The following is a 23,341-nucleotide window of genomic DNA, read 5'->3' on the forward strand; positions in this document are numbered from 1 at the left end:
CTTTCAGGCAGGTAGAATGCATGTCGGGCAATTCGATGCCCAGCTGCTCTAGCCTCTCCCTGTAGAGGGAACACAAGTCTCCAAGTCGGAATATGGGTGGATCTGAACTCTCACTTGCATTTTTCGTCTCAGTTTTGTATGTCACCAGTTCAGAAAAAGCCATTGGATAGGCGTTCTTTTCTTGCAGGATCTCTTCTGCTTTTGAGCATTCAAGAAGGCTCTTTCTCTGTTGTACAGATCTACCAAGCAAGCAGGGTGATACTTCAGCTCCTGCGCAATGACATCTCCAGCACTCAGCTTTGCGAGGAGCTTCCCATCATTGAGAGTCTTTGCACAGTCATTGATTTTCTTGTTCAGTTTCATGGTCATTGCTTGTCTCAGGCTGTCCCCTGCCTCCTCGCACAGGAAGCATTCTGTCGTCTTGGGATCTGTGATTCTCCGTGGTACTTTGCTGTTGTTGCTGCTCTCACTGCTGTCAGCTGTAGGGATCTTTTTTCAGCTTGGTGTAACTTTGTGTTGTTGAACAACAGCCTGCAACTGGAGTGGTATTGCGCCTTGTTCTTCCTTAAAGTTCCCTCTATCCCACTGCCATTGTCAAGTCTTGCTGGATCCAGCTTGATTGGTAGCTCGTTGACAGAAAGGAATCGAGAAATATTCCTGCCCAACTGGCTATACCCGTCATCTACACTTTTGGAAGGATTTGTGTGTGGAGACGTGAGATCTTCCTTCCTGTCTGTTTGACAAAAGCAACATTTGTCCCAGTCGGTGTGCCAAGATCCTATACTTGAAGCCATTGTTTGCTCAAGGTCAAGGGTTCATCCTTTTACCACCCTGTGTCATGGCCACAGGCAATTAGGTTTAGAGTAGATTTCAATGACGCACCGTCGCTTGACTGCGAGTTAACATGATTGGCTGCTGTGACAACACCATCTGGTACGCTGCTGCCACTGCCAAGGACAAGAGCAGGCTGCAGCGTATCTTCAGCTCTGCGGAGAAAGTGATTGGCTGCAATCTGCCTTCCCTCGAGGACCTGCACACCTCGAGGACCCTGAGCGAGCAAAGAAGATTGTGGCCGACTCCTCCCACCCTGGACACTCCCTGTTTCAGTCACTCCCCTCCGGCAGAAGGCTGCGGTCCATTAGGACCAAAACCTCACACCACACAAACAGTTTCTTCCCTTTCGCTGTTGGCCTCCTCAACAAGGCCAAGAGTTCACACTGACTGAATGTCTTAAAACTATTTACATTTTGCACTACATTCAATTCCTGTAATATTTGTATTTTAGATAGTATTTTATATTGTAAATTGGCAACTCATATTTTATTTTAATTGTATTCCACTTAGTATTGCTAGTACTCCACTTAGTATCGCTAGTTTATGGATCATTCCACTTAGTATTGCTATTTTATGTATCCTTAGTATAGTTAAACCACATTTAAATTTAAGATTCCTATATGTTTATTGTATGCACCTCCCTGCCAAAGCAAATTCCTTGTCTGTGTAAACATTCATGGCGAATAAATCAATTTGTGATTCTGAACAGAAAACGGAGATTGCCAAAGTAATGGAAAGTCGCTAGATTTGACACTTGTCGCTAGATTTTTGAATTTCTGAATTCTGTACACGAACACTTATCTAAACCCAGTACGGAACATTCTAAATGTTTTGATGTTTTATTATATCAGTATTAATGGGGTGTTCTCATTTTCTATGTCAGTTTGTGTAACATAATCACTCCGTCCATTTATTTTGTATATGCAAGTGCTCAATACCATAAGTGCCTGATTGAAAGTCTCATTAAACATGTTTTATTATTGGAATTTGTTTTATTTATTGATATTCATCTAAGTGTTGCTAAAAACCTTTTGAAAGTAGAAAAATGTAATTCACCATACCCAATAACGTATCATTTGACACCAAGATCACGCAAATCGGCCATGTAGATCTCTATTTATCTCTATTTATTTGATCTCTATCTTGAAAAATGGCCGCCATCTTGGACTTTCAGGTGGCTAGTCGGACAGATTTGTTAAGTATACCTTTGGGAGTCATCATGCCAATTTTGGTGCTTATCACCATATGCACGATTTTCCTCTTATCCGCCCCACTACAGGGCGAAAGTTGATGTTGATGAAAGAAACTGCACAGACTTATTTTCAATGACCAAAAAAATAACTCAACTTCAATGACACCATTTTTTTTTATAGTATTATGGCTGTATGTTAACATTTTCTACACAGGGTGACCAGTGGCTGCGAAATTGTGAATGACAAGTCACGTTCCGCAATAAATGTGGACAAACGTATTTTCAAATCGCAGACACAGTCAGTCACAGACAACGGTGTGTCAGCTGTACGACTTGCTCCCGGTAATTGTCGTGGTAAGTTTGAATGCATGGACACCGGGTCTGTGACCGGGGTCTAACTCATAACGAGCAAGCAATTTCTTACCTCTGCTGGCATATAGTTAGCCTGGCTGCCAGCCCAACTTCTCCCCGCCCCAAAAAAATTTGGTCGGGAAGTTGGGTCTGGAGGGTCTCGTATTGGGGACCAACTACAGAAAACCAGAATCTGGGCGAACCAATGAAATTGCCAGGGCGGGCTTTATACGATGATGGACAGATGATCAACAGTAACGTAATCACCCACGACACAAAAGAGCGCTTAAGTTGAATTCGTTTTGAACAAACATGGCTACCGCTGGAGATCTGGGATGTTATGATTCTGCCATCGACTCTGTTTTAGAAGACATCGACAGCGCATTCATTTTGAAAGAGGAACAGAGAGACGCAATCAAGGCATTTGTCGATGGAAAATATGTTTTTGCCGTCCTTCCTACGGGATTCGGTAAAGTTTAATTTATCAGCTGGCCCCGATGGTTGCGAAGAAGATGGGACACAATGAAAACCCAGTGGCCATTGTGGTTTCTCCTTTTCTTTTGTGGAGTTGTAATCCTAAACGGAGAACTTGTTCGTATATGCATTGCCCTTTATTGTTTCGCTCAAAAAGGTTGGCCGTGTGAACAAGTACTCCCCCTACCCTTAAATTAATTTTACAACACCGGCAAAAATCGTTTGTATTCATTCTTCAAGCATACTTCAAGTCTGCTTGCAGTTTAGTCAGTAAAGATTTAGCTGCCTCTCAGTTTAGTTCTGTTGACAACAACTATGCGGCGCTTAACATACGTCACATACTCTGTTGCTCTGATTGGTTGTAGATCTATCCAATTGAGCGAAGAGGCATTTGTTTTCCAGGCTCGTTTGAAATACGCCTCGTAGTCAAAGCCCAACGGAGAGTTCTCAGACTCATATTCTGACTAGAATTGTGAGTATGACAACGTCAGGCTAGCATATAGTAGCTTCCTTGAGGAAAACGTGCAGAAACCAGCACCAGGCTCTCTCAGTTTCTGGCACCAACTGCCAAAATGCTCGCAGTCTCTACCTTCTTCTATCCACCCCCAGCACCATTTATTTTTGAGTCCTTTATGGGTAGGACATCATCCCCAGGCTTCATGAACTTGCTTTCACCGACAACGCTAATGTGATGTATGGATCTCAATCATACACTGTTGCCAGGACCCTCCCCGCTCTGCTTCTGATAGGCTTGTAACGTTGGTTAGAGCTGCGTTCCTCTCATATGATTGGTATGTGAAATCAATTGAATCAAAAATATTAAACCGCATGCAAGTTCCCAAATTATTATTTTTCTTCACGGCTGCAAGCCAGACATCCAGAACAGTTTAAATTCCACTGTAGAGTGGAATTAAAAACAAGTTTCAAGTTCACCACGCCACAGAATCATGTGTTATTAACTACACATCCAAATTCCAATGAAAGCTTTCCACAGCGTTAAGAACAACCGTGTAATAAAAATGAAATATTCCCCTGAGCTGTAACACAGGAGTAAACATTTACAGCAGAGACAGCAGACAGTGAGCTCTCCAACTACTTCTAGCACATAAGCTACCATTTCACCAAAATACCATCATTCTACACCGAGTAGCCTAATATCAAGTTAGCGGTTTGCACTAATTATAGCAGAGATACCTCTGGAAAAGTTATCTAGTGTAATTATAACAAGCACACAGAACTGAGTGATGAACTGCTGGTGGTGGATGGTCCAGGTGCGACCGCGCTCCAAGAGAAGCCGTGTGTTGGTGAACCCCGTCTGTCTCTGGTCCATGTTAAAACTGTCCGCCGTGAAATGGTCAGTGGTGCAGAGGCGGCTATTGGAGCTTATCCGAAGCTTTCCATGAGCGTGGCTCTTCACAAAATCTATCCACCTATTTTTCCTTTGATTATCAACAGGGAACTTAAATGCTGTTGCAGCGCAGCTGGAGTTCTTGCATCCAGGGAAGATGCAGTTGCGGGTGGTGGGAAACATTCTGAAGCTAGCTAGCTAGCTGATGTAAGCTCCAATAACAGTACAGCAGGAGGAGCCATTCAGTGATCTGACGTAGATGGGGCGAAATGACGTAGATAGTGCATTTTATGGCTCCGCCCATTAAAACCTGATCTGAAAACGGAAGAGAAACTGTTCTACGGTCTAACTCCACATTTCAGTGCGACTAAGTTTTAGCGCTTTGCACATGCTTTCAGGAACTCATTTTACACGTATATAATGTTCTTAGAAGCAAAACATGGAATTTACTTTACAGGATCTTAAAGCCCTGGGCTTCACATCTATGGACCAGCTACATTCTAACCCGCAACAAAGCTACCAAAAAGCATTTTAATGAAATAGTCACCAACTACCAACACGGAAATGAATGACAGATTGACAGAGGCCAGTTCAGTTTCCAAACTCAAGGGGCAAGCTGCAAACAGTTGTAGAATTTTGACAGGTTGATGGCTTTATGGCTATCACACACAGTCTTGGAAGGGACTTATTGCTACCACAGCTGGATAGAGGACTGGACTTGTCTCCAACCAAGCTGTCATGTCTTGATGCACTTTCTGAGACTCAGACCAGATACTGTTGTTCCCCATTAAAACTACTAATCCCCCGTGATAAAGCTCACCTCACAAAAGCATACCCTTTCTGTATTCATGTTCTTCATGTTAACAGGATGCAATACAGTATCATGCATTCCGTGAGAGCTGACAGTGCTGTAAACATGGTATGGTTACCTTGTCATCAATAAAGATGGTAGACATTGGTTTTAATCATAGACGGTAGACATGGTAAGACGATCATAATAAAACAGTAACTGAATTTCTAAAAATCTTGAAAACGTCTTGAAAGAGAAGTTTGTTTTGTCAATGTGAAAAGAACTAAAGGAATGGACTCCAGTCGATAAGAAAAACACTTTGATATACAGACCTTTTAGCATGGAAGAAAGGTTTTCTTCTCACTTTGAGACTACAGTCAATAACAAAAGCCTCACTCAAAAGTGGAGATGAATGCTTTATGTAAACAATTATTTATATGTGACAAAAACTATCAGAAGTTTTTAAGCTGCACTTGTCTTCACACGTGAGCTGTAAATATAATTTGGAATATACTTAGTATTGAAGTTTAAAGATGAACATGCCCTGACATCCTTACTATAATATATTATATATCTTTGGATCCTTATTTCTGGCCACTCTTGAGGGTCCATAAGCATTTTGCTGTATTATGTGTGTTGATGTAAAATACAGAAATACAGACCCTTTGGGTACTGTCATTCCAAATAAATAAGGCTAATTGCTTCTCTAAACTGGCCTCGAGTGTTGCACAGCTGCAGTTGGGTCCCTGTCAAACAGCTGATGTTGTTTTAGAGACCCTTCTGGAGCTAGCAACAAGCAGTTTAGGATTTGTAGCCTTCTCAAGTCCAAACACTGGAAGGGAGCTTTTCAAATGGCGAGAGTAGAATACTGTAAAAGTCAGAAAAACTCTCAGCATACTTTAAAAAACAATTTCTGTTATGTTTAATTTTAAAAGCATAAAAAAATTACATTTATCTTCAGAGTTTGTGATGCATGCAATTCAGAATCCTTTGCATTCTACAAAAAAAAATGCAGACACAAAGGATGATATATTTGAAAGAAAAGTAGTCAAGTACTCACAGAAAAATTGACGTTTTCATTCGCGTTGATGTAAGCATAAATGCCTTTTGTGTCTTTTGAGTCTGTTGTGAGGATGAGATGCATTGGTCTGGCAAGGGTTGCGTTGAGATTAAACATTTTCTGTGGAAGATGAAATTCCATTGTTAATTTGTTCTTAATTCCACATTTCCTCCAGCATGAAATCACTTGCAGCACAGAATTTCAAAAATAAATGAGTTGTTAACCTAAAGTTAACCTTTAGCAAATTGTTACATTAATGGCCTTCCACAAAGTTTTAGATACTGTTTTAATTTTATTTTTTATGTGTAACCATACACATGGGGATATAGATATATAAGCTAGAGACAATATCTAACAAGTACAGTATATGTAAAGTACACAGTATATAATGGCTGCCCAAAAGGAAGTAACTGAAGTAAAAATGGTTGCTGTGTTTAATGCAGTTTTTTTTCAGAAACTGAAGTTTGTCAAGTAAATATTTTTCACAAAATGTGGATTGCAACCTAGAAGTAGGAACACAACCTACCACACAATAAATGTTATTTACACTTCCACACTCGAAGAGCTCCAAAAGGGTTATTACATTTCTGAGCGCCAGGGACAGTGATTCAAAACACATTTAGGATTAAACGCAGGTTTAACAGATGGCTTTCAAGATAAACAAATTGAATCCAACACTGTATTCTTCTCTAGCCTGGTCCTAACCAGACCCTCGTACATTTCATTTGTGCGCGTGGCCACAACGGCAGAATAGTTTTGCTCGCATCTTTCTCCGCCGCCATTACTGAACTACTCAAACAAGTGCAGGACATTAACATCATCGTTCTCAGCCACTCCCTCTGTTCGCTGATTGGACCTAGGCCTGGGGCTAATTAACACAGTCCACAGAAACACTATAAATATGATCATTTTAAAGCCAAGGACAAACCAACCAATAATGTAAATGTATACATATTTCCGTTTATTCAAAAGCAAAGACAAGGCTAAATAGCCAGGGAATGACCATTATAGGTTACTCAAAAACCCAAACACAAGAAGGCAGACAGTCAGATATACAATCTCCAGGGTGGAAAGCTTTTGAATTAGCTTACAATAATGGAGCCATGTTGAGTGTTAGCAGCCGCGGCCTAACATAGAACAAATATGTGACTCACCATCATCGCTTTAGTGATTTTAAAAGGCCCGTTTTCTTTCTCAATGCAAACTCATTAATGAGCTCTTCAAAGTCCAGTTGGCGCAGTATGTCTTTCTCTATTGACATTCAGGCATGAAAACGGGTCAGGGGTGAAAAAGGTGAGAAGGATATTACCCCTCTAAGGGGGTCCGGGTGCATGCTACCCCATAAGAAAAAATTGAATATTCCATACTTGAAAGCATCAATCTGATGCATTTTGAGATACTTTTTTGCCAACCTGGGGAGAACTGGAGAAACGTAACTTAAGCCATGAGTCAAAAATTATTATGGCCTCCATACTAAGTATTATGCAAGCCATTTCATGCCAGCCTGTCACTGGGTCTAACATTTACAGTATATGAGGCACAATGTGGTAAGGGCACCACAAATGGCTCAATGCATAACCCCCACAAGAGATGGTGGACATGCTGTAAGTTAACTTGTCTACTCTTCCATCATGATTGACAGCCAATACAAGTACCAGCGTATTTTGAAGTAAAAATGCGTATCCGCTACACAAATTGCGTACAGGTTGGCAGGTCTGCTTATTGATAGAATGGCAGGGACCGAGTGCCTTGCTAATTCATACAAATTCTGTCTGATGTGATGCTAGTTATGGACTTCCATGGTTAATGCGAGCGCTCATAGCGCGCGAGCGCTCATAGCGCGCGAGCGCTCATAGCGCGCGAGCGCTCATAGCGCGCGAGCGCTCATAGCGCGCGAGCGCTCATAGCGCGCGAGCGCTCATAGCGCGCGAGCGCTCATAGCGCGCGAGCGCATTTTTTGGGCTGATTTGAGCGAAATCGTTTTTGGAGCTTGAAACAAACATCCGTTTGTCCAATTGGTAAAACGTTGTCTAGTAAAGGTAGTTAATTACGTTTACGTTTCTTAGCCTGGTTTTCCATCTTTATATCGTCTCAAATTAGCTTGTCTGTCAGTGTCACTGTTGTGTGTATATCATATAAAAATGATTGAAACCATCATTCACCAAATTCAGTCAAGTAAATCGCCAAGGCCAGGAGTGCTTTCAGCTTCTGATGGTGGTCTGCACTGGTGATGGAAAGACCTTTGCGTTAATATTTCCATAAACTCGCGCTCCCTTCTGACACGCGCACCTGTTCACAGTTCACTGAATATGAATACCAACCCCCCCAAAACAATTTCTCATCGAATCTACACGATTCACGTAGGTCACCTATTTTGGTTTCAAAACGGCGATTTTCGCCGAAAGGTAAGGAATTTTCATGTCTGGACATTAAAGTCAAATTGTTCAGTCTGTCCTCGCACATTGATGTCTTTAGTCTATGCTTGATAATTCCTGAGAATGACTTCTCCCTACTGGCATTAGCCTACTAACGGGCAATGTAAGGTAAATCCTCAGTGTTATGTCCACATTTAGGAAAACACTTTGGAGATGCCTCTCCCGTATTAATGAAAGTAGGCTTCTCGGTGTTGTTAGGTCATTGAGAGAGCCACTCGGGATAAATTAACAAACTGCGCTAGTTCGTCGGGAAAGTCATCCGCTAGATCTGCCGCAGATGAAGCAGCAGCAGCAGGCTGACTAGCCGGCGGATTTGTTGCAGCACTCCATATATTTGTTAATTTTGGAGTCTTCTTTAGTAATTCTGACATTCTCTCATGTTTTAGAGCAGGGGTGGGGAACTTTTTTCTGCAAAGGGCCATTTGGATTTTTATACAATCATTTGGGGGCCGAACAGACTAATCCTGATCAACTTAAAAATGTGCCTGCTATATTTGGTCAAACATTTAATTAACTCACCCCTAATGTGATGGCATGAACTGCTTCTCTTTGTGAGGTTTGTGATTTTAGCTAGCACGGATGCAGCCTGCTTTGACTAGGGGTGCAGTGAACATTTCTGGGGGGGTATCATAATTATGGAAAGGGATTGTATAATATTTTATATTGCTACCTTTTTTGAGACTGCTTATCTATCCGAGTGTTAATCAGGCGCGGAGCCAGACGTTGTAAACATTCAGGGCTTAGGCCAAACCAACAACGTATTCTGGGTTTGATTTGCTAGAAAGGAATTCCAAACTTAATGCGAGCGCGCGAGCGAAATGTTTTGGTACATTGGTATGCAACGCTGCGCGCCTCCAGTCCTCTCCCACATATTAAAATAGTGATGCTGCCAATGAATAATGCACCTGATAATATTGTTCCTGCCGTGCCATGGCGGGCCGGACCAAATGATGGCCGGACGTTCCCCACCCCTGTTTTAGAGCTTGTAATTTTCTTTTTTTGGCCCCACTCATGCTTTCTTTGACCGGAATTTTTTTTGCAGTATTTTCGTTTTCACTTAGAATTTTTCAAAAGTTATGCGCGGTGCCGTTGACTCACTCGACTTTCGGGCAACCTGAGGCCCCCTGGTGGCGAGGCCCATGTCTGCAGCCCCTAAAGCCCATTGTCTTAATCCGGCCATGGCTATAACACATTTCTTGAAACGGTTACGCATTTCTCAAAACTGTAAATAAAAAAACATCTTCCAAACTACATTTCCAAAACCTCTGACTCTTCAGGCAACATCAAACGCCCCTAAACCATTTAACCTGTGCTCAAAATCAAACAATGCTTTCAGATCATAAACACAGCAAATCAATATATAAACAGTATGGACCAATCATTAGACACAACACAAAATAATACGCATTTTGCAATAAAAAAGTATAACATCACAACTTATTGTAGTACTGTGAATAAATTGCATACTGTAAGCACTTTAAGTAATACAGTATTGTATAGGCCTATCTTTATATTCAGCACTTGCATGAAAATACAGTAGTCCAACTGCAAAATCCCAAAGAACAAAGGCAACTGTAAATGAAAATAATTTTACAGTAAACTCAAATGTTGTGCAACTGCAAAGTCAATGTGAGATTTACGGTTATTATGCTTCACCATCACGTCTTTGTACTGGGACCGGCCAGAGGATCACTTCATTAGAAACAAGTGTGAACATTTCATAGTCATTGTGTTTCAAAGATGACAGTGCTGTAGTTGTTTTTACTGTTTGCTGCCTGTGTGTACCATTTTGCAACACAAGTGCATCACAGTGTAAAAAATGTTTAATCTGTGAGAATGTGTTTAGAGTTTTGCCAAAAGAGTGACTGATTCAACAAATGGGCTAAGGCCACTGAACATTTGATTCAGAGAATGGGGTTTAGTATTTTAGCAATAAAAAAAAAAAAAGTAAAAGTATAGCAAGGTCTATACTTGCGATGCCCACGGCCTGCCCTGTGTTCTGTGTTAGGTTCACCTGTGTGTTGTTGAATGTCTGTTGATTTTCTCCTTAGTGTTGTTGCTTTCACCTGGTCTTGTTTGGTTTAGTATTTAAGTCCCTATTTAGTGTTCAGTCTTGGTCAGTCATTGTTTCTATGTCTTTCTGGGAGTATACCCACTGTAGTCTTTGTCTGTCTCTTTGAGCCTGGGTCCTCTCTGCGCCGCCCGTTACAATACTATGAACAGTTTTTTGGCAAATACTGTACTGTATGCTTATTCAGTTTTTTTTCTACAAAGACAAGATATGCAAGACCTACAGTACTGCCGAGGTAAACTTGGATATTACTTGAGGATGGAGCGCTTGATAGACTCAGTTCCAATGGCATAACTGTACAGTGCAATGGCAGGCTAGGCTATCATAAATCCCAATAACCCGTTTGTCAGACAGGGTTGCCAAATAGGTCAACCCCATTAGGTGAGGAACATAGTTCAAATCCCCATCCCAAAGCAGGTGCAGTCTATTAATCATTTATAGAACCAGAAGCCATGAAAAGACTCCAGCATTATATGACACTGTCCACAATCCATGAAACCAGTCCAATACACAATAAAAACAAGAACACACAGTTGAAGATTCCTGAAACTTAACACAGCCAATCATCACACACCCCTGCAGGAAAACTTGGCTCCAGTATAAATCCTGCTACTCATCCAAATCCCTTCCTATAATCTCTGTAAAAGGTAAATTTCCACTCCTCTCTGAGTGAAAGAGAACAAAAGTGATTGAGACTGTAGGTGTGTGTGTGAGAGAGACAGAGGGAAGGAGAGTGTATTTGGGAGACAGTAACTGCTTTGTTTGGATCTGCTGTATGTGATAGCTAAAAGGCTGTTTCCTATACACATGATCTCCTCACTGGGTCGAACAGAAAGCAAGGCAGGGCTGGATTCAACAGGCTGACAGCTGGGGATCTAAAGAGAAATATAACAGTTTTTCTTGATTGCTTAAACGCTATAACCAGGCTTTTGAACTAAAATGTCAAAACCATAATGCCATTTATTAAAAAGCACACCCATATCCATAAAATTATTAACACGATTCCCCTGTTGACACGAGTCAGATTTGTTGAACTGTCACTGCAAAACTCTACACACAAATCCCTTCATTTCTCATTGCCTTCACCATGTTGTCAATTAGAAATCACAAGCATTCAATATTGTTCACTCATGTCAGCACAGCTTGAGCACAATTAGCACACAATTACCCAGGTGGAAACACTAAGAGTCAAAATGTATTACATACCAATCAGAACCTTCAATAAATAGATAAAAGGGCCCGAGAGGGTCGAGGACACCGGAAACGAGAAGGAGGAAGACGAGGACCAACAGGATCCGGAAGGGGGTCCAGAAGAGGGTCTGTGATGGATTTGAGGTGTGTCAGCACCAGATGCTCACAATACTTCCAGTTATAGTCCAGTTGGCCTTGGCTTTTCGGGCACAAGGATGATTGTGGAGGACTTGAAAAAGGCTGGCACATGGCAGAAAGGTGTTGAAGATGTTTGTGACAGTGCTTGAGGGTGGCTGAAGAGACAGAGTACAGCCCAGCTGCTTTGCAGGGGTTCTGCCTCTTGAACAGTCTGTTAATTTCTCCCAAATGATTTCTCTGAATGGAAAGAGTAGTCTCTGTGGTTGTGGTGAGGGTCCAATTGGGGTCCAATTGTCTTTCAAATCGACAGTAGAACTCATTAAGGTTGTTGCCCTGGCGAGAGTCGTTGTTGGGTTGGGGAGCTCTGGGTTTGTAGTTGGTGATCTGCCTAGGCCCTCTCCAGACAGAAGCAGGGTCGTTAGCTGAGAACTGGTGTTTTAGTCTAGAAGTGTGCAGTTGTTTACTCTCTCTTACCGCTTTGCTAAACCTGATCTTCGACTCCTTGAATCTGCCTCTGTCCCCGCTCCTAAACACTTCCACCTTGTCCAACCTCAGCCTTCTAAGTTTTGCTGTGAACCAGGGTTTGGGGTGTCGGTGTACAGCAGTCCTCACAGAACCTGATGTATGTCACAGGCTCCGTGAGCTGATTCAGACTATTGGTAGCAGCATGGGCGGTCTTTCCTACAGGCGGTATAGGCGGTCGCCTAGGGCGCCACAGAGGGGGGCGCAAAAAAATGCAAAAAAAAAAAAAAGTTTTGATTCTTTAAAATTTGTTGCTGGGCAGTTTTTTTTTTGCGCCCCCTTCTTTATCGCCAACCAATATTTTGACATTCAAAAAATACATCTAACATTAGGGTAAAATGAGCCAAGTATACGTCCCCTTAAAAAAGGAAGGGGTACGTACCTCCTTGGTGTTATCAGAACATGCTTGCACAGTGAGGCGTTTGGTTAGAGTGTGTGTGTTCAAGAACTTTGAAGAACGAAATAATGAAGAGGCAAAAGCTATCCAGGGCGAAATTTAAGAAGAAAAGAAAGGAAGAATAAGAGAAATGTGGAAAGGCGAAAGGTAAATGCTTAAATTCTGGTCTTAGCCTATGATGAATTCCAGATAAGAAAACGGTTCATGAATGCGTGAATTGCCCCGGGTGAATTGCCCCGGGCACTTAGTGGAGTTAAGAAGAAAAGATGTACCTTATCATTGAACGTTTTTCTATTCCCTGTCACATAACCTAGTTCTTTAAGGATTTTACAGTAGCCTATATCAAAAATGTTATGTCAATTTATTTCTACGTTATACAAAACAAACACGATTAAAATAGGGGCGCACATATATAGCCAATTAGCCAGTGCAACAACACTACAAATATCGTACTCGTTGCATAGCACACCCAATAATTGCCGTGCTTGTCTTCCTTAATGTCCTTAATGCCTAATGGGTGTGCTATGCAACGAGTAAGATATTTGTAGTGTTGTTGCATTAGGCATTAAGGAATGCAATTTGTCAGACAATGCAATTTGTCAACAAGTGAGGAATACTACGAGTGAAGCTTGCCTAGAGCGCCAAATGTGCTAGGACCGCCCCTGGGTAGCAGTCGTGAACATATCCCAGTCAGTACAGTCCAAGCACGCCCGCAGATCCTCATTGGTCCACTGTTTTTGAGTCCTAAAATCAGATTTACAGAGCTTTAGTTTCTGCCTGTATGCAGGAATCAGGTGGACCATGGCGTGGTCCAGGGGCAACCTTCGCCTGTGTGGCTCCCTGGGCGAACCCACCCTCCGGCACCCCCCCCCCATGAAAAAAAAAGAATTACATTAGGGGCTTGGCCCAAACCTAGGAGTTAGTCTAGGTTTGATGTGAGCTTAGATGGAATGGAATTCCAAAGGTAAACCTTGAGAAAAACATTTTTTCTTAAATCTTTTTGCAAAATAACTTTTTTGGAGCTTTATGTAATATAAACATTACTTCAGATTCATATTGTTATATGCTGAAAATGAAAACCCCATATCTGTGAAACTACGTATTCCCATTCTTATTAATAAGTTGTGGTTAATTTGGTAGCATTTCATGGTGTGACAGATTTTACTAAATGCAGGGTTTCCCGCAGCACTTTTCAGTTAAGGCGGTCTAAGCAACATACGCCTGCCACCTTAACTACGTAGTAAAAAAAAACTAAAAATGGTTCCATTCCAAACCGTGACCAACGCCAGTATCCCTTCTCTGCAGAACGCATTAGTCTATTGCACAAACTAACTCTTGTGCTTCTGAGTGGGATACCTTCCCAGCCAAGTAGTGGTCTGCCTAGCTCACAAACTAGAATCAGGGTGCCCACACAGGTGAATTGTCCCACACGGTGACATTATAGGCTATCATTTATGTGACCTGCAAATGAGCCATAGAGACTGATTGTGCAAATATCACCATTCAGATTTGGTTTTTGTTTTGAACGGGCGCCCTGTGGCGGCCCAGGCAAGATGCCACCCTGGGAGGCTTCCCATGTAGCCCATAGCTAAGTCTGCCCCTGGTGTGGTCAGACTGTCCCAGTGCTGGGACAGCATGGTAGGCTCTACTGACTGTAGTGTAGCAGTGATCAAGAATATTCCCTTCTCTGGTAGGGCATTTAATTAATCGTCCGTATTTGGGGAGTTTATGGCTGAGATTACTTTGGTTAAAGTCGTCAACTACAATAACCAAGGACTCCGGATTTGGACTCCAGATCAGGAGAACAGTGCTACAGAATCACTGGCACATATTCACACCAGCTACTGTTTATGTAAAAACAAATACCACCACCTTTCATTTGCTGGAAAGTACTGTGTCATGATCCGCTCTCAAAACTTTAAATCCTGCCAGTTGTAGCGCAGAGTTTGGGTCAAATCACACAGCCATGTCTCTGTGAAGCACAAAATAGAAGATTGAAAGTCACCACCAGCAGCTTAAGTTTGTCAAGTTTGTTGCTCAGTCTACAGGGGCGGATCTACCGGGGTGGCATGGGGTGGCAAATGCCACCCTAAAAATACCTTTGCCACCCCAGCTGCCACACCAGTTGGCAGCTTTGAAAACAAAGAAAAGTTTTGGCTCATTGGACATTTGCGAGAGCGGATTTATAATATCCCACTGTAAGTGAATGCAACACTAGACAACTCCAACCACCCTCCCCACTCCGCTGAGTCGGACATTTGCGTGAGCGAATTTCTAATATCCGAATGCAAGTAAATGCAGCACGAAATGACTCCATCCACCCTCCCCACACCGCCACCGAAGTTGCTTTCATTTGAACACAAGGAAGGCACAAACTGACCAAAGAAAGCTCCAACTCAAAGAAGAAATTGTCGGCACGGACAGTAGACCACACCGGAGGAAGGAGGTGTATAGCAATTATCTATTAACGGAGTTGCAACGTTACTTTTCCTTTTGAATTGAGGTTAATAGCGTTAATGCTTTGGGAAAGCAACAACAAAGATGAATTAGGTGGTGGGCCGAAGCCCCGGATCTGTTCAACTTTATAATTTAAATTGGGAGTAGCTTGAATTTTCAAGTTGAGTTAATTATAGTATTTCTAACGAGAAACCGGTTGTTGCCAGCAAAATTATTTGCACATTTTGTCAAAACCATCGTATAAAGTTTGTTAAACTCACCGGCAAACACAGTGGCCTACTAAATCAGTCCAACCAATAACACAATGTAATACTGGGGTAAGAACATTATGAACCAATCAGATGCAGTCACATTGACACCCGTTTCACCCATCACTCAGCTCATAGCTAATATTGACATATTTCCAGGCAACCGGTCCCGATCGAGGAATGGCCTGTTCCTCGACTTCTTTCCGGGTACTACGAAAAGGGCCTTAGTCCTCCGGTCGGTCTGTCACACGAGGATTTATACCTCCATTTCATGGACGTGTGCGAGGAGGGAGCCGAGGTTCCCGTTCCCCGCAAAGCGCTGGGGAAGAGCAAGCGAGGTTCCGCCCCGGGTGCTGGCCTGGCCAAGAAGCCCAGAGCAGGGTCCGCAGGAGGCCCGGACGTGCCGCCGCCCGACCCCGTGCATCATTCTGCTCCCGAGCTGCAGCCCGATCCCGTGCTGGCGGCGCTGATCGATCTGCGGAGCACGCTCACTGCCATGGATGCCCGTATCCAGCACCTCGAGGGAGCCGGGGCCTTGGGTGCAGCTCCCGTAGCCGCGGCGGCGGGTGTGCTTGCTGCGCAGGAGATCCAGCCCTCGTACACCTTGGCCAGCGCGGTGCCAGCCGCTGCCTCTGGGGCCTCCTTTCTGCCTCCGTCTATTGCCATTCCGGCGAGTCTCCGCGAGCAGATCCTGTCAGGTAAAGACGTGAACCTGGTGAAGATATTGCTGTGTGAGCCTGAATCGGTCGAAAGCCGCTTGCTAGATTGCGGGAATGTGGCTGTGTTTTTGCGGGACGCCGATCCCCGTCTAACTAAGACACTCACAATGTCCGAATTCGTCGTTGCTTTTGGGGTTTTCCGCGACGTCATGTGCGAGGGGTTCCCCGGGAGGCGAGTCGAACTGGACACCTACCTGGCCATCATTGCTGACATGTCGCTCTCCTACGGGGGAGCGCTGTTCTATGAATATCTCAAGGGTTTCTCCGCCAAAGCAGCCCTGTACGTTCAGCGGTTTAATCTGCGTCTGGACTGGTCTGTGCTAGATCTACAGCTGGTTAGCCGCACATTCACCGGGCTTCGTCCCCTGTCATGTGTGGTGTGTGGGTCATTCTCCCATCCTACGGGGCTTTGCCTGCTCACGGTGCCTTTCTAAAATGGGGGATCCTTCCCGTGATGCGAAACCTGGGTTCAGTGGCACGGAGCGTCGCTCCTTCAAACGCCAGGTGGTTAATGCTGGTTCCGCTCCTCCTGTGTGCATGTATTACAATGAGGGGGTCTGTACCTATCCTAATTGTCGCTTTCTTCATGTCTGCAGTCAGTGCTCGGACGCCCATCCGAGGTCGGCCTGCCCGCGTTGGTTCCGACCGGCGGGCAAGGGCATGAAATAGATAATCATCCTTTTACCCCCGTTGACATTGGTCGTCTGTCTGAAGCTTTGTGAACTATCTCCTCACCGGGTTGCGGGAGGGGTTTATGGCTGGGGTGGAATGTGTGCCCACTGTCACTCAAGTGTGTAACAACTTGCAATCGGCACTCAGGGAGCCCGACGTGGTCGATGCGTTATTTGCTAAAGAAACCGGCAAGGGGTATTTGTTGGGGCCGTTCGTGGAGTCGCCGTTTTCCGTGTTTCGCGTCAGTCCCATTGGCGTGGCTACCCGCAAATATTCTGGGAAAAAACGCTTGATCGTGGACCTGTCCGCTCCGCACAATACTCTGGTCCCTAGCATTAACAGCCTGATGCCGCCAGAGCCGTTTTCTCTGTATTATACTAACATCGATCACGTGATTCGGTTAATCAAACAGGCAGGCGTGGGCGCCTGGCTCGGGAAGGCCGATATCACCGACGCGTTCAAGGTGATGCCCCTTCACCCGTCGCAGTGGCACCTGTTCGGCATTAAATGGCGATCGCAGATGTACTTTTACGCTCGCCTGGCTTTTGGCTGCCGCAGCAGCCCGCGCATTTTTGACACTTTGACCGAGGCGCTATGTTGGGTTTTGCTGAATGTGCACAGGTTGCCGTTTGTCCTGCACCTGCTGGACGACTTCCTGGTGGTCGATTTTCCGTACTCGCCACCGGCTCGGTGCATCTCGGTGGTGAAGGCAACCTTTGGGCATTTGGGCGTGCCGCTCTCGGAGGTGAAGTGTCACGGCCACAGCCGTGCCCCCCTATTGTTTTTGGTTTTTGCCCTGCCCTAGTGTTTCCCTGTCATTGTCGTCACCTGTCTCGTTCAGTTGTCGTTAGTTTCATTGTGTTCACCTGTGTCTTGTTTGTTTCTGTGTATTTAGGTTCCTGCTTTGTGTCCAGTCTTTGTCTTAGCATTACCCTTTGTCCCTGCGTGTACCCTGTCTGTTTCCCGTTTTGAGAATTAAACCTGTGTTCCTCGCCATGCCTCGGTACTCCCCTGCATTTGGGTCCAACCCCACCTCACGTCGTGACAGAATGCTAAGACCAAGATGGGACCCAGCAGAGAGTTCACCCAACCCTTTCCTAGGGACCCGCCTGGCCTTTGGTGGACCCCGAAGCCTGCAGCTCAAGGCCCACCCCAAGTCCTGGTTCCAGCCCCAGCCGGAACCCCGACTCCAGCCTCGGTCCTGCCCTGGGCCCCTGCCTCGATCCTGCCCTGTGCCCCTGCCTCATCCTGAGGTTGTGCCGCCCTGCGCCCGGACGAAGAAGGTTGCGCCGCCCAGCACCCAGACCACCAAGGCTGTTCCTGCCAGGGAGTTTCGGCCGCCTGCCGCCAGAACCCAGCCCCGTTCCTGCCCTGTACCCCTGCCTCGTTCCTTCCCTGTGCCCCAGCCTCGTTCCTTCCCTGTGCCCCAGCCTCGTTCCTGCCTTGTGCCCCAGCCTCGTTCCTGTCCTGTAGCCCATACTCGTTCCTGTCCTGTAGCCCAGCCTCGTTCCTGCCCAGTACCCCAGCCTCGTTCCTGCCCTGTACCCCAGCCTCGTTCCTGCCCTGTAGCCCAGCCTCGTTCCTGCCCAGTACCCCAGCCTCGTTCCTGCCCAGTACCCCAGCCTCGTTCCTGCCCTGTACCCCAGCCTCGTTCCTGCCCGGTACCCCAGCCTTGTTCCTGCCCTGTGCCCCAGCCTCGTTCCTGCCCTGTGCCCCAGCCTCGTTCCTGCCCTGTGCCCCAGCCTCGTTCCTGCCCTGAGCCCCTGCCTCGCCCCGAGGTTGTGCCGCCCAGTGCCAGGCCATCCGAGGACTCCTGGCCGCCTCCTCCTCCGCCCGAGGACTCCTGGTCGCCTCCTCCTCCGCCCGAGGACTCCTGGCCGCCTCCTCCTCCGCCCGAGGACTCCTGGCCGCCTCCTCCTCCGCCCGAGGACTCCTGGCTGCCTCCTCCTCCGCCCGAGGACTCCTGGTCGCCGCCTCCTCCGCCCGAGGACTTCTGGCCTCCTCCTCCGCCCGAGGACTTCTGGCTGCTGCCTGCCGCGGTGCCCGCGCTCCCATGCGCCCCGGTGCCCGCGCTCCCATGCGCCCCGGTGCCCGCGCTCCCATGCGCCCCCTCGTCTGCGCTCCCATGCGCCCCGGTGCCCGCGCTCCCATGCGCCTCCTCGTCCGCGCTCCCAGGCGCCTCCTCGTCCGCGCTTCCAGGCGCCCCCTCGTCTGCGCTCCCATGCGCCCCGGTGCCCGCGCTCCCAGGCGCCTCCTCGTCCGCGCTTCCAGGCGCCTCCTCGTCCGCGCTCCCAGGCGCCCCCTCGTCCGCGCTCCCAGGCGCCTCCTCGTCCGCGCTCCCAGGCGCCTCCTCGTCCGCGCTCCCAGGCACCTCCTCGTCCACGCTCCCAGGTGCCCCCGTGCTCCGGCGTCCGGGCCGCCCCCCGGACCTGCCTCTACCCTCTGCCCTGCCTCCGGGTCGCCCCCCGGACCTGCCCCGACCCTCTGCCCTGCCTCCAGGTCGTCCCCCGGACCTGCCCCGACCCTCTGCCCTGCCTCCAGGTCATCCCACGGACCTGCCCTGACCCCCTGCCCTGCCTTGTGGGTCGTCGGGTGACGTCCCTTGAGAGGGGGGTACTGTCACGGCCACAGCCGTGCCCCCCTATTGTTTTTGGTTTTTGCCCTGCCCTAGTGTTTCCCTGTCATTGTCGTCACCTGTCTCGTTCAGTTGTCGTTAGTTTCATTGTGTTCACCTGTGTCTTGTTTGTTTCTGTGTATTTAGGTTCCTGCTTTGTGTCCAGTCTTTGTCTTAGCATTACCCTTTGTCCCTGCGTGTACCCTGTCTGTTTCCCGTTTTGAGAATTAAACCTGTGTTCCTCGCCATGCCTCGGTACTCCCCTGCATTTGGGTCCAACCCCACCTCACGTCGTGACAAGAAGATGCAGGGGCCTCTCACGTCCATCGAGTTTTTGGGCATCCAGCTGGACAGCCTGTTAATGCGTGCGTCTCTCCCGGCGGAGAAGCTTGTGCGGGTGCGCGCTGTTCTGGCTTCGGCGGCTGCTTCGGTTTCGATGACTAAACGTGATCTTTTGTCGTTGCTCGGACACCTGAATTTTGCTATGCGCATTATTCCCCACGGTCGGTCGTTTGTTTCCCGTCTGCTCGGCGTGGCTAAGTCTGTTCCGGCGCTGCACGACGTTGTGCGTTTGGATGAGGGTTGCCAGTTCAATTTGCGTTTTTGGGCTGTGCTTTGCGAGCATTGGAACGGTTTGTCGTTTTTTTACAACGACGAGGTGGAGACCTCCAGCGCCCTGGCGTTCTACACCGATGCCGCCTTGTCCATTGGGTTTTTTTTTTTTTTTTCGCGAACGAGTGGTTCAGCGAGTCGTGGCCCATCAAATTTGAGTTTCTGGCGCGCGATTGCAAATCCACAGCATTGTACGAACTGTATCCTATCATTGTAGCGTGTCTTTTGTGGGGTAAACACTGGTGTAGGAAGAGGATTGTGGTGTTCTGTGAACATCATCAACAAGGGTAGATCTTCCGTGGCATTGATTAATAAATTAGTGAGGCGTCTGACCTGGACAAGCATCACAGGCAACTTCGTGTTGTGGGCCGCATATATTCCTGGTTTACTCAACATGTGGCTGATGCTCTGTCACGTTTTCAATTTCAGGAGTTCCGGGCATTATGTCCGGAGGTGGAGCCGGGCGGCCTGGTGTGCCCAGCGTTTCAGGAGACACTGTTAGATTAGACAAGACGCTAGAAGGCTACATGACGGTCGCCGCTCGATACGTGCGAGCAGGCTTAGGCAAGGGCACATTAAAATCTTGTGATTGTGCTTGGTTGTATTACTGTTCTTTCTGCGCGCACTCAGTACACCCCATCACCCGGTAAGCCTGCTCGTCATATGCGCATATATCGTTCACTGCTTCACCTCCCGGAAGCTCCAGCCGTCGACAATCAAGGCAGCGGTGGCGGCATTCAGTCCATCTCAGATGTCTGGACCCGTCTGTGCAGAGCTTGTTGGGGAACCCGTCGGTTCAGCTGCTATTCAACGGGCTGCGGAAAGAGCGACCGCAAGGCAATGACAGGCGACTTCCCATAACCCTTCCTGTACTTCATCACTTGGTGTTGGTGGGATCTTCTACGCCAGTATTTTTCAAAGTCTGGGTCGCGACCCAGAGGTGGGTCCGCTACTTCACTCATGTAGCCGGCCCGGTACTCTACCACTGACAGAGAGAACATGATTGGTAATGACCCTATCACTACGTGACTTACTTCAGATCTTGACGAATCAGGTAAAAGCAAGCAGCGGCCCACCATATCAGAAGTTTGCTTCTCCACGGACGCTAGTTCGAAAAAGCTGTTTGATGCCTGTTTAAGTGCGTAACAGATTTTTCACTGCTGAAAACCTAGAAACTAAAAAAGTGTGTCGAGTTTTGGAGTTTGTAAGTCGTTATGTTAGCCTGGCTTCAGAAAGGTACTAAAAGAACGCTTGTGCCAGAGTCAGACACGTCAACAGAGGTCCAAGTCCAACCAGAGACATCGGGTACGAATCATGAGCTGATATGACTTGAAAATCCACCACCGCGGCACAGCCCCGCAGTAGCGGACTGGCCATCTGGAGCCACGGGGGGGGGAAAAACGATCAAAAACCAGGCTATGAAATGTAAGGGTGGGGCTAAAAAACTGAGAAAAACAAAAATACATCACCTTCACTAGGTTGCACCAATGAAAAAACTGCATAAAGCTCCAAAAACTATTTTGCGCTCAAATAAAGGCCCAAAATGTTTGCTCTCGTGCTGCGCACGCTCGCATTAAGTGTGGAAGTATCTATCTTTCTTTCAGAACTTGCATCACATCAAACACAGACTGTGCATGCATTAGCAGAGCAGCTGCGGTGTCGTATTTTTATTAACGCTGATTTGCAAGGAATGCTAGATAGCGAAAACATCTAGACTGTAGGAGTGTAAACTATATATTATTATTTATTTATTTTTATTCTTGATTTGATTTATTCACAATACCACTTCAAATATTAGAATAATAATACAGTTGGGGTACAAGACCAATTGGGTAGAGTGAAAGGGTCCCCCAAAGAAGCTAGGAAAGCTTATAAGAGGGGGCCAATGATTCATGTAAGGGTAGTGGTACAGACTATAGGATACACAATACCACAGATGACGCACAAGTACATACATAACATACCTTAAATCATACACATACATCCCAGTAATTTTATTTATTTTTATATTAGGTATAGGTTAATAAGAAATTATGTTTTAGTTGTCTTTTGAAGTTGGAGATAGAGGTCAGCACCTTGATGCCTTCATCAATCCCGTTCCAGAGTTGAGCTTGCTAACGCAAGAGCACAGGTAGAATGTTTGATGATTTAGCCTAGTTTATTGGCAATGGGGCTAACGTTATTTCATGTTACTGACTGTTTCATTCAAATAAATAACCTGTGTTGTCATGTTAATCTACAATTCAAGATGCATGTTTGTCCAGATCTATTTTTCAGCAAGATAGCTAGAGCTAATTGGAGCGAAGTTGAATCACAATAGTTTGTTTGCTAAGCTGTAGTGCTAACGTTACCCACCTAAGGCGATCCTGTTTGCTTTGACAACAGAACAACTTACAACCATTTAAAATGATATCTTGTCAATCTGTTGAAAACAATGTTGTGTAGACAATAGATTGATTTGTACGTTTTTATTTCAAGTTATTTCAGTGAGTGCTGTGGCCGTGTTGCGTCTTTGCTCCGCAGCTTCACTCGTTGTAAACCAACCAATCAGCGCGCAGCTCATCTATATATTCATGAGCATACCATAAAAGGAGAAAACCCAGCGTTTTTTCCCGAGAAAATGTAACTGGATGTATAAGGGGGCATAGAAGAGCACCCGGGGCATTTTCAGCTCAACCAATGTTACATACCCTATTCGGAGACCTTAAGGAACAGTGTGAAATACCCAAAACCCCAGTCAATCACCCCTTACTGGGGGATAAAACACACATCTAGGAAAAGTTTAGAAATCGGGGTCCTGGAATCCTCTTCACTGAGGTCAAATGACCCTTGCTTGGTTATACGCTTCTAGTGTTAATTAAGTGATTCCTTCTCGTCTTGTGATATCCATCAAGTCATGTAAACCAAATTGATGCAGCCACCATCTTGGACTTTATTGAAAGGTGTAAAAACATTTAACAGGCCACAAACTTTGTCCAATGTTCGCAAAACCTGGCACTGATGATCTTCAGACCAAGACTCACAAAAGTGCCAAGAAAGAATTTTGATTTGCACAACCATTTGTCCATTACAGCTAATCAAATGCAGCTGCAACGCCACCAAACAAGAAATGCAAGCATATCTCAGCAACCATTTGTCTGATTGTCACCAAACTTGGGATCCATGGTTGCAATGGTGAGTGGAGGGAGCCCCCACATGGCACTAATCGGCCATGTG

The 23,341-nt window shown here is 46.1% G+C and overlaps 1 protein-coding gene across 4 annotated transcripts in view; it reads right to left on the reverse strand.

Moving 5' to 3' along the window:
- The window catches only part of eng (endoglin), a 124,367-nt gene that overhangs the window by 71,046 nt on the left and 29,980 nt on the right, over nt 1–23,341 (reverse strand). For all 4 annotated transcript variants that reach the window (XM_047050549.1, XM_047050548.1, XM_047050550.1 and 1 more), the window contains one exon: nt 6,050–6,169. In XM_047050549.1, coding sequence (XP_046906505.1) covers nt 6,050–6,169 — 120 coding nt within the window. The remainder of the gene's footprint in view (nt 1–6,049; nt 6,170–23,341) is intronic.

Source organism: Hypomesus transpacificus, unplaced genomic scaffold (assembly GCF_021917145.1).
Source record: "Hypomesus transpacificus isolate Combined female unplaced genomic scaffold, fHypTra1 scaffold_122, whole genome shotgun sequence".
Classification (NCBI taxonomy): domain Eukaryota; kingdom Metazoa; phylum Chordata; class Actinopteri; order Osmeriformes; family Osmeridae; genus Hypomesus; species Hypomesus transpacificus.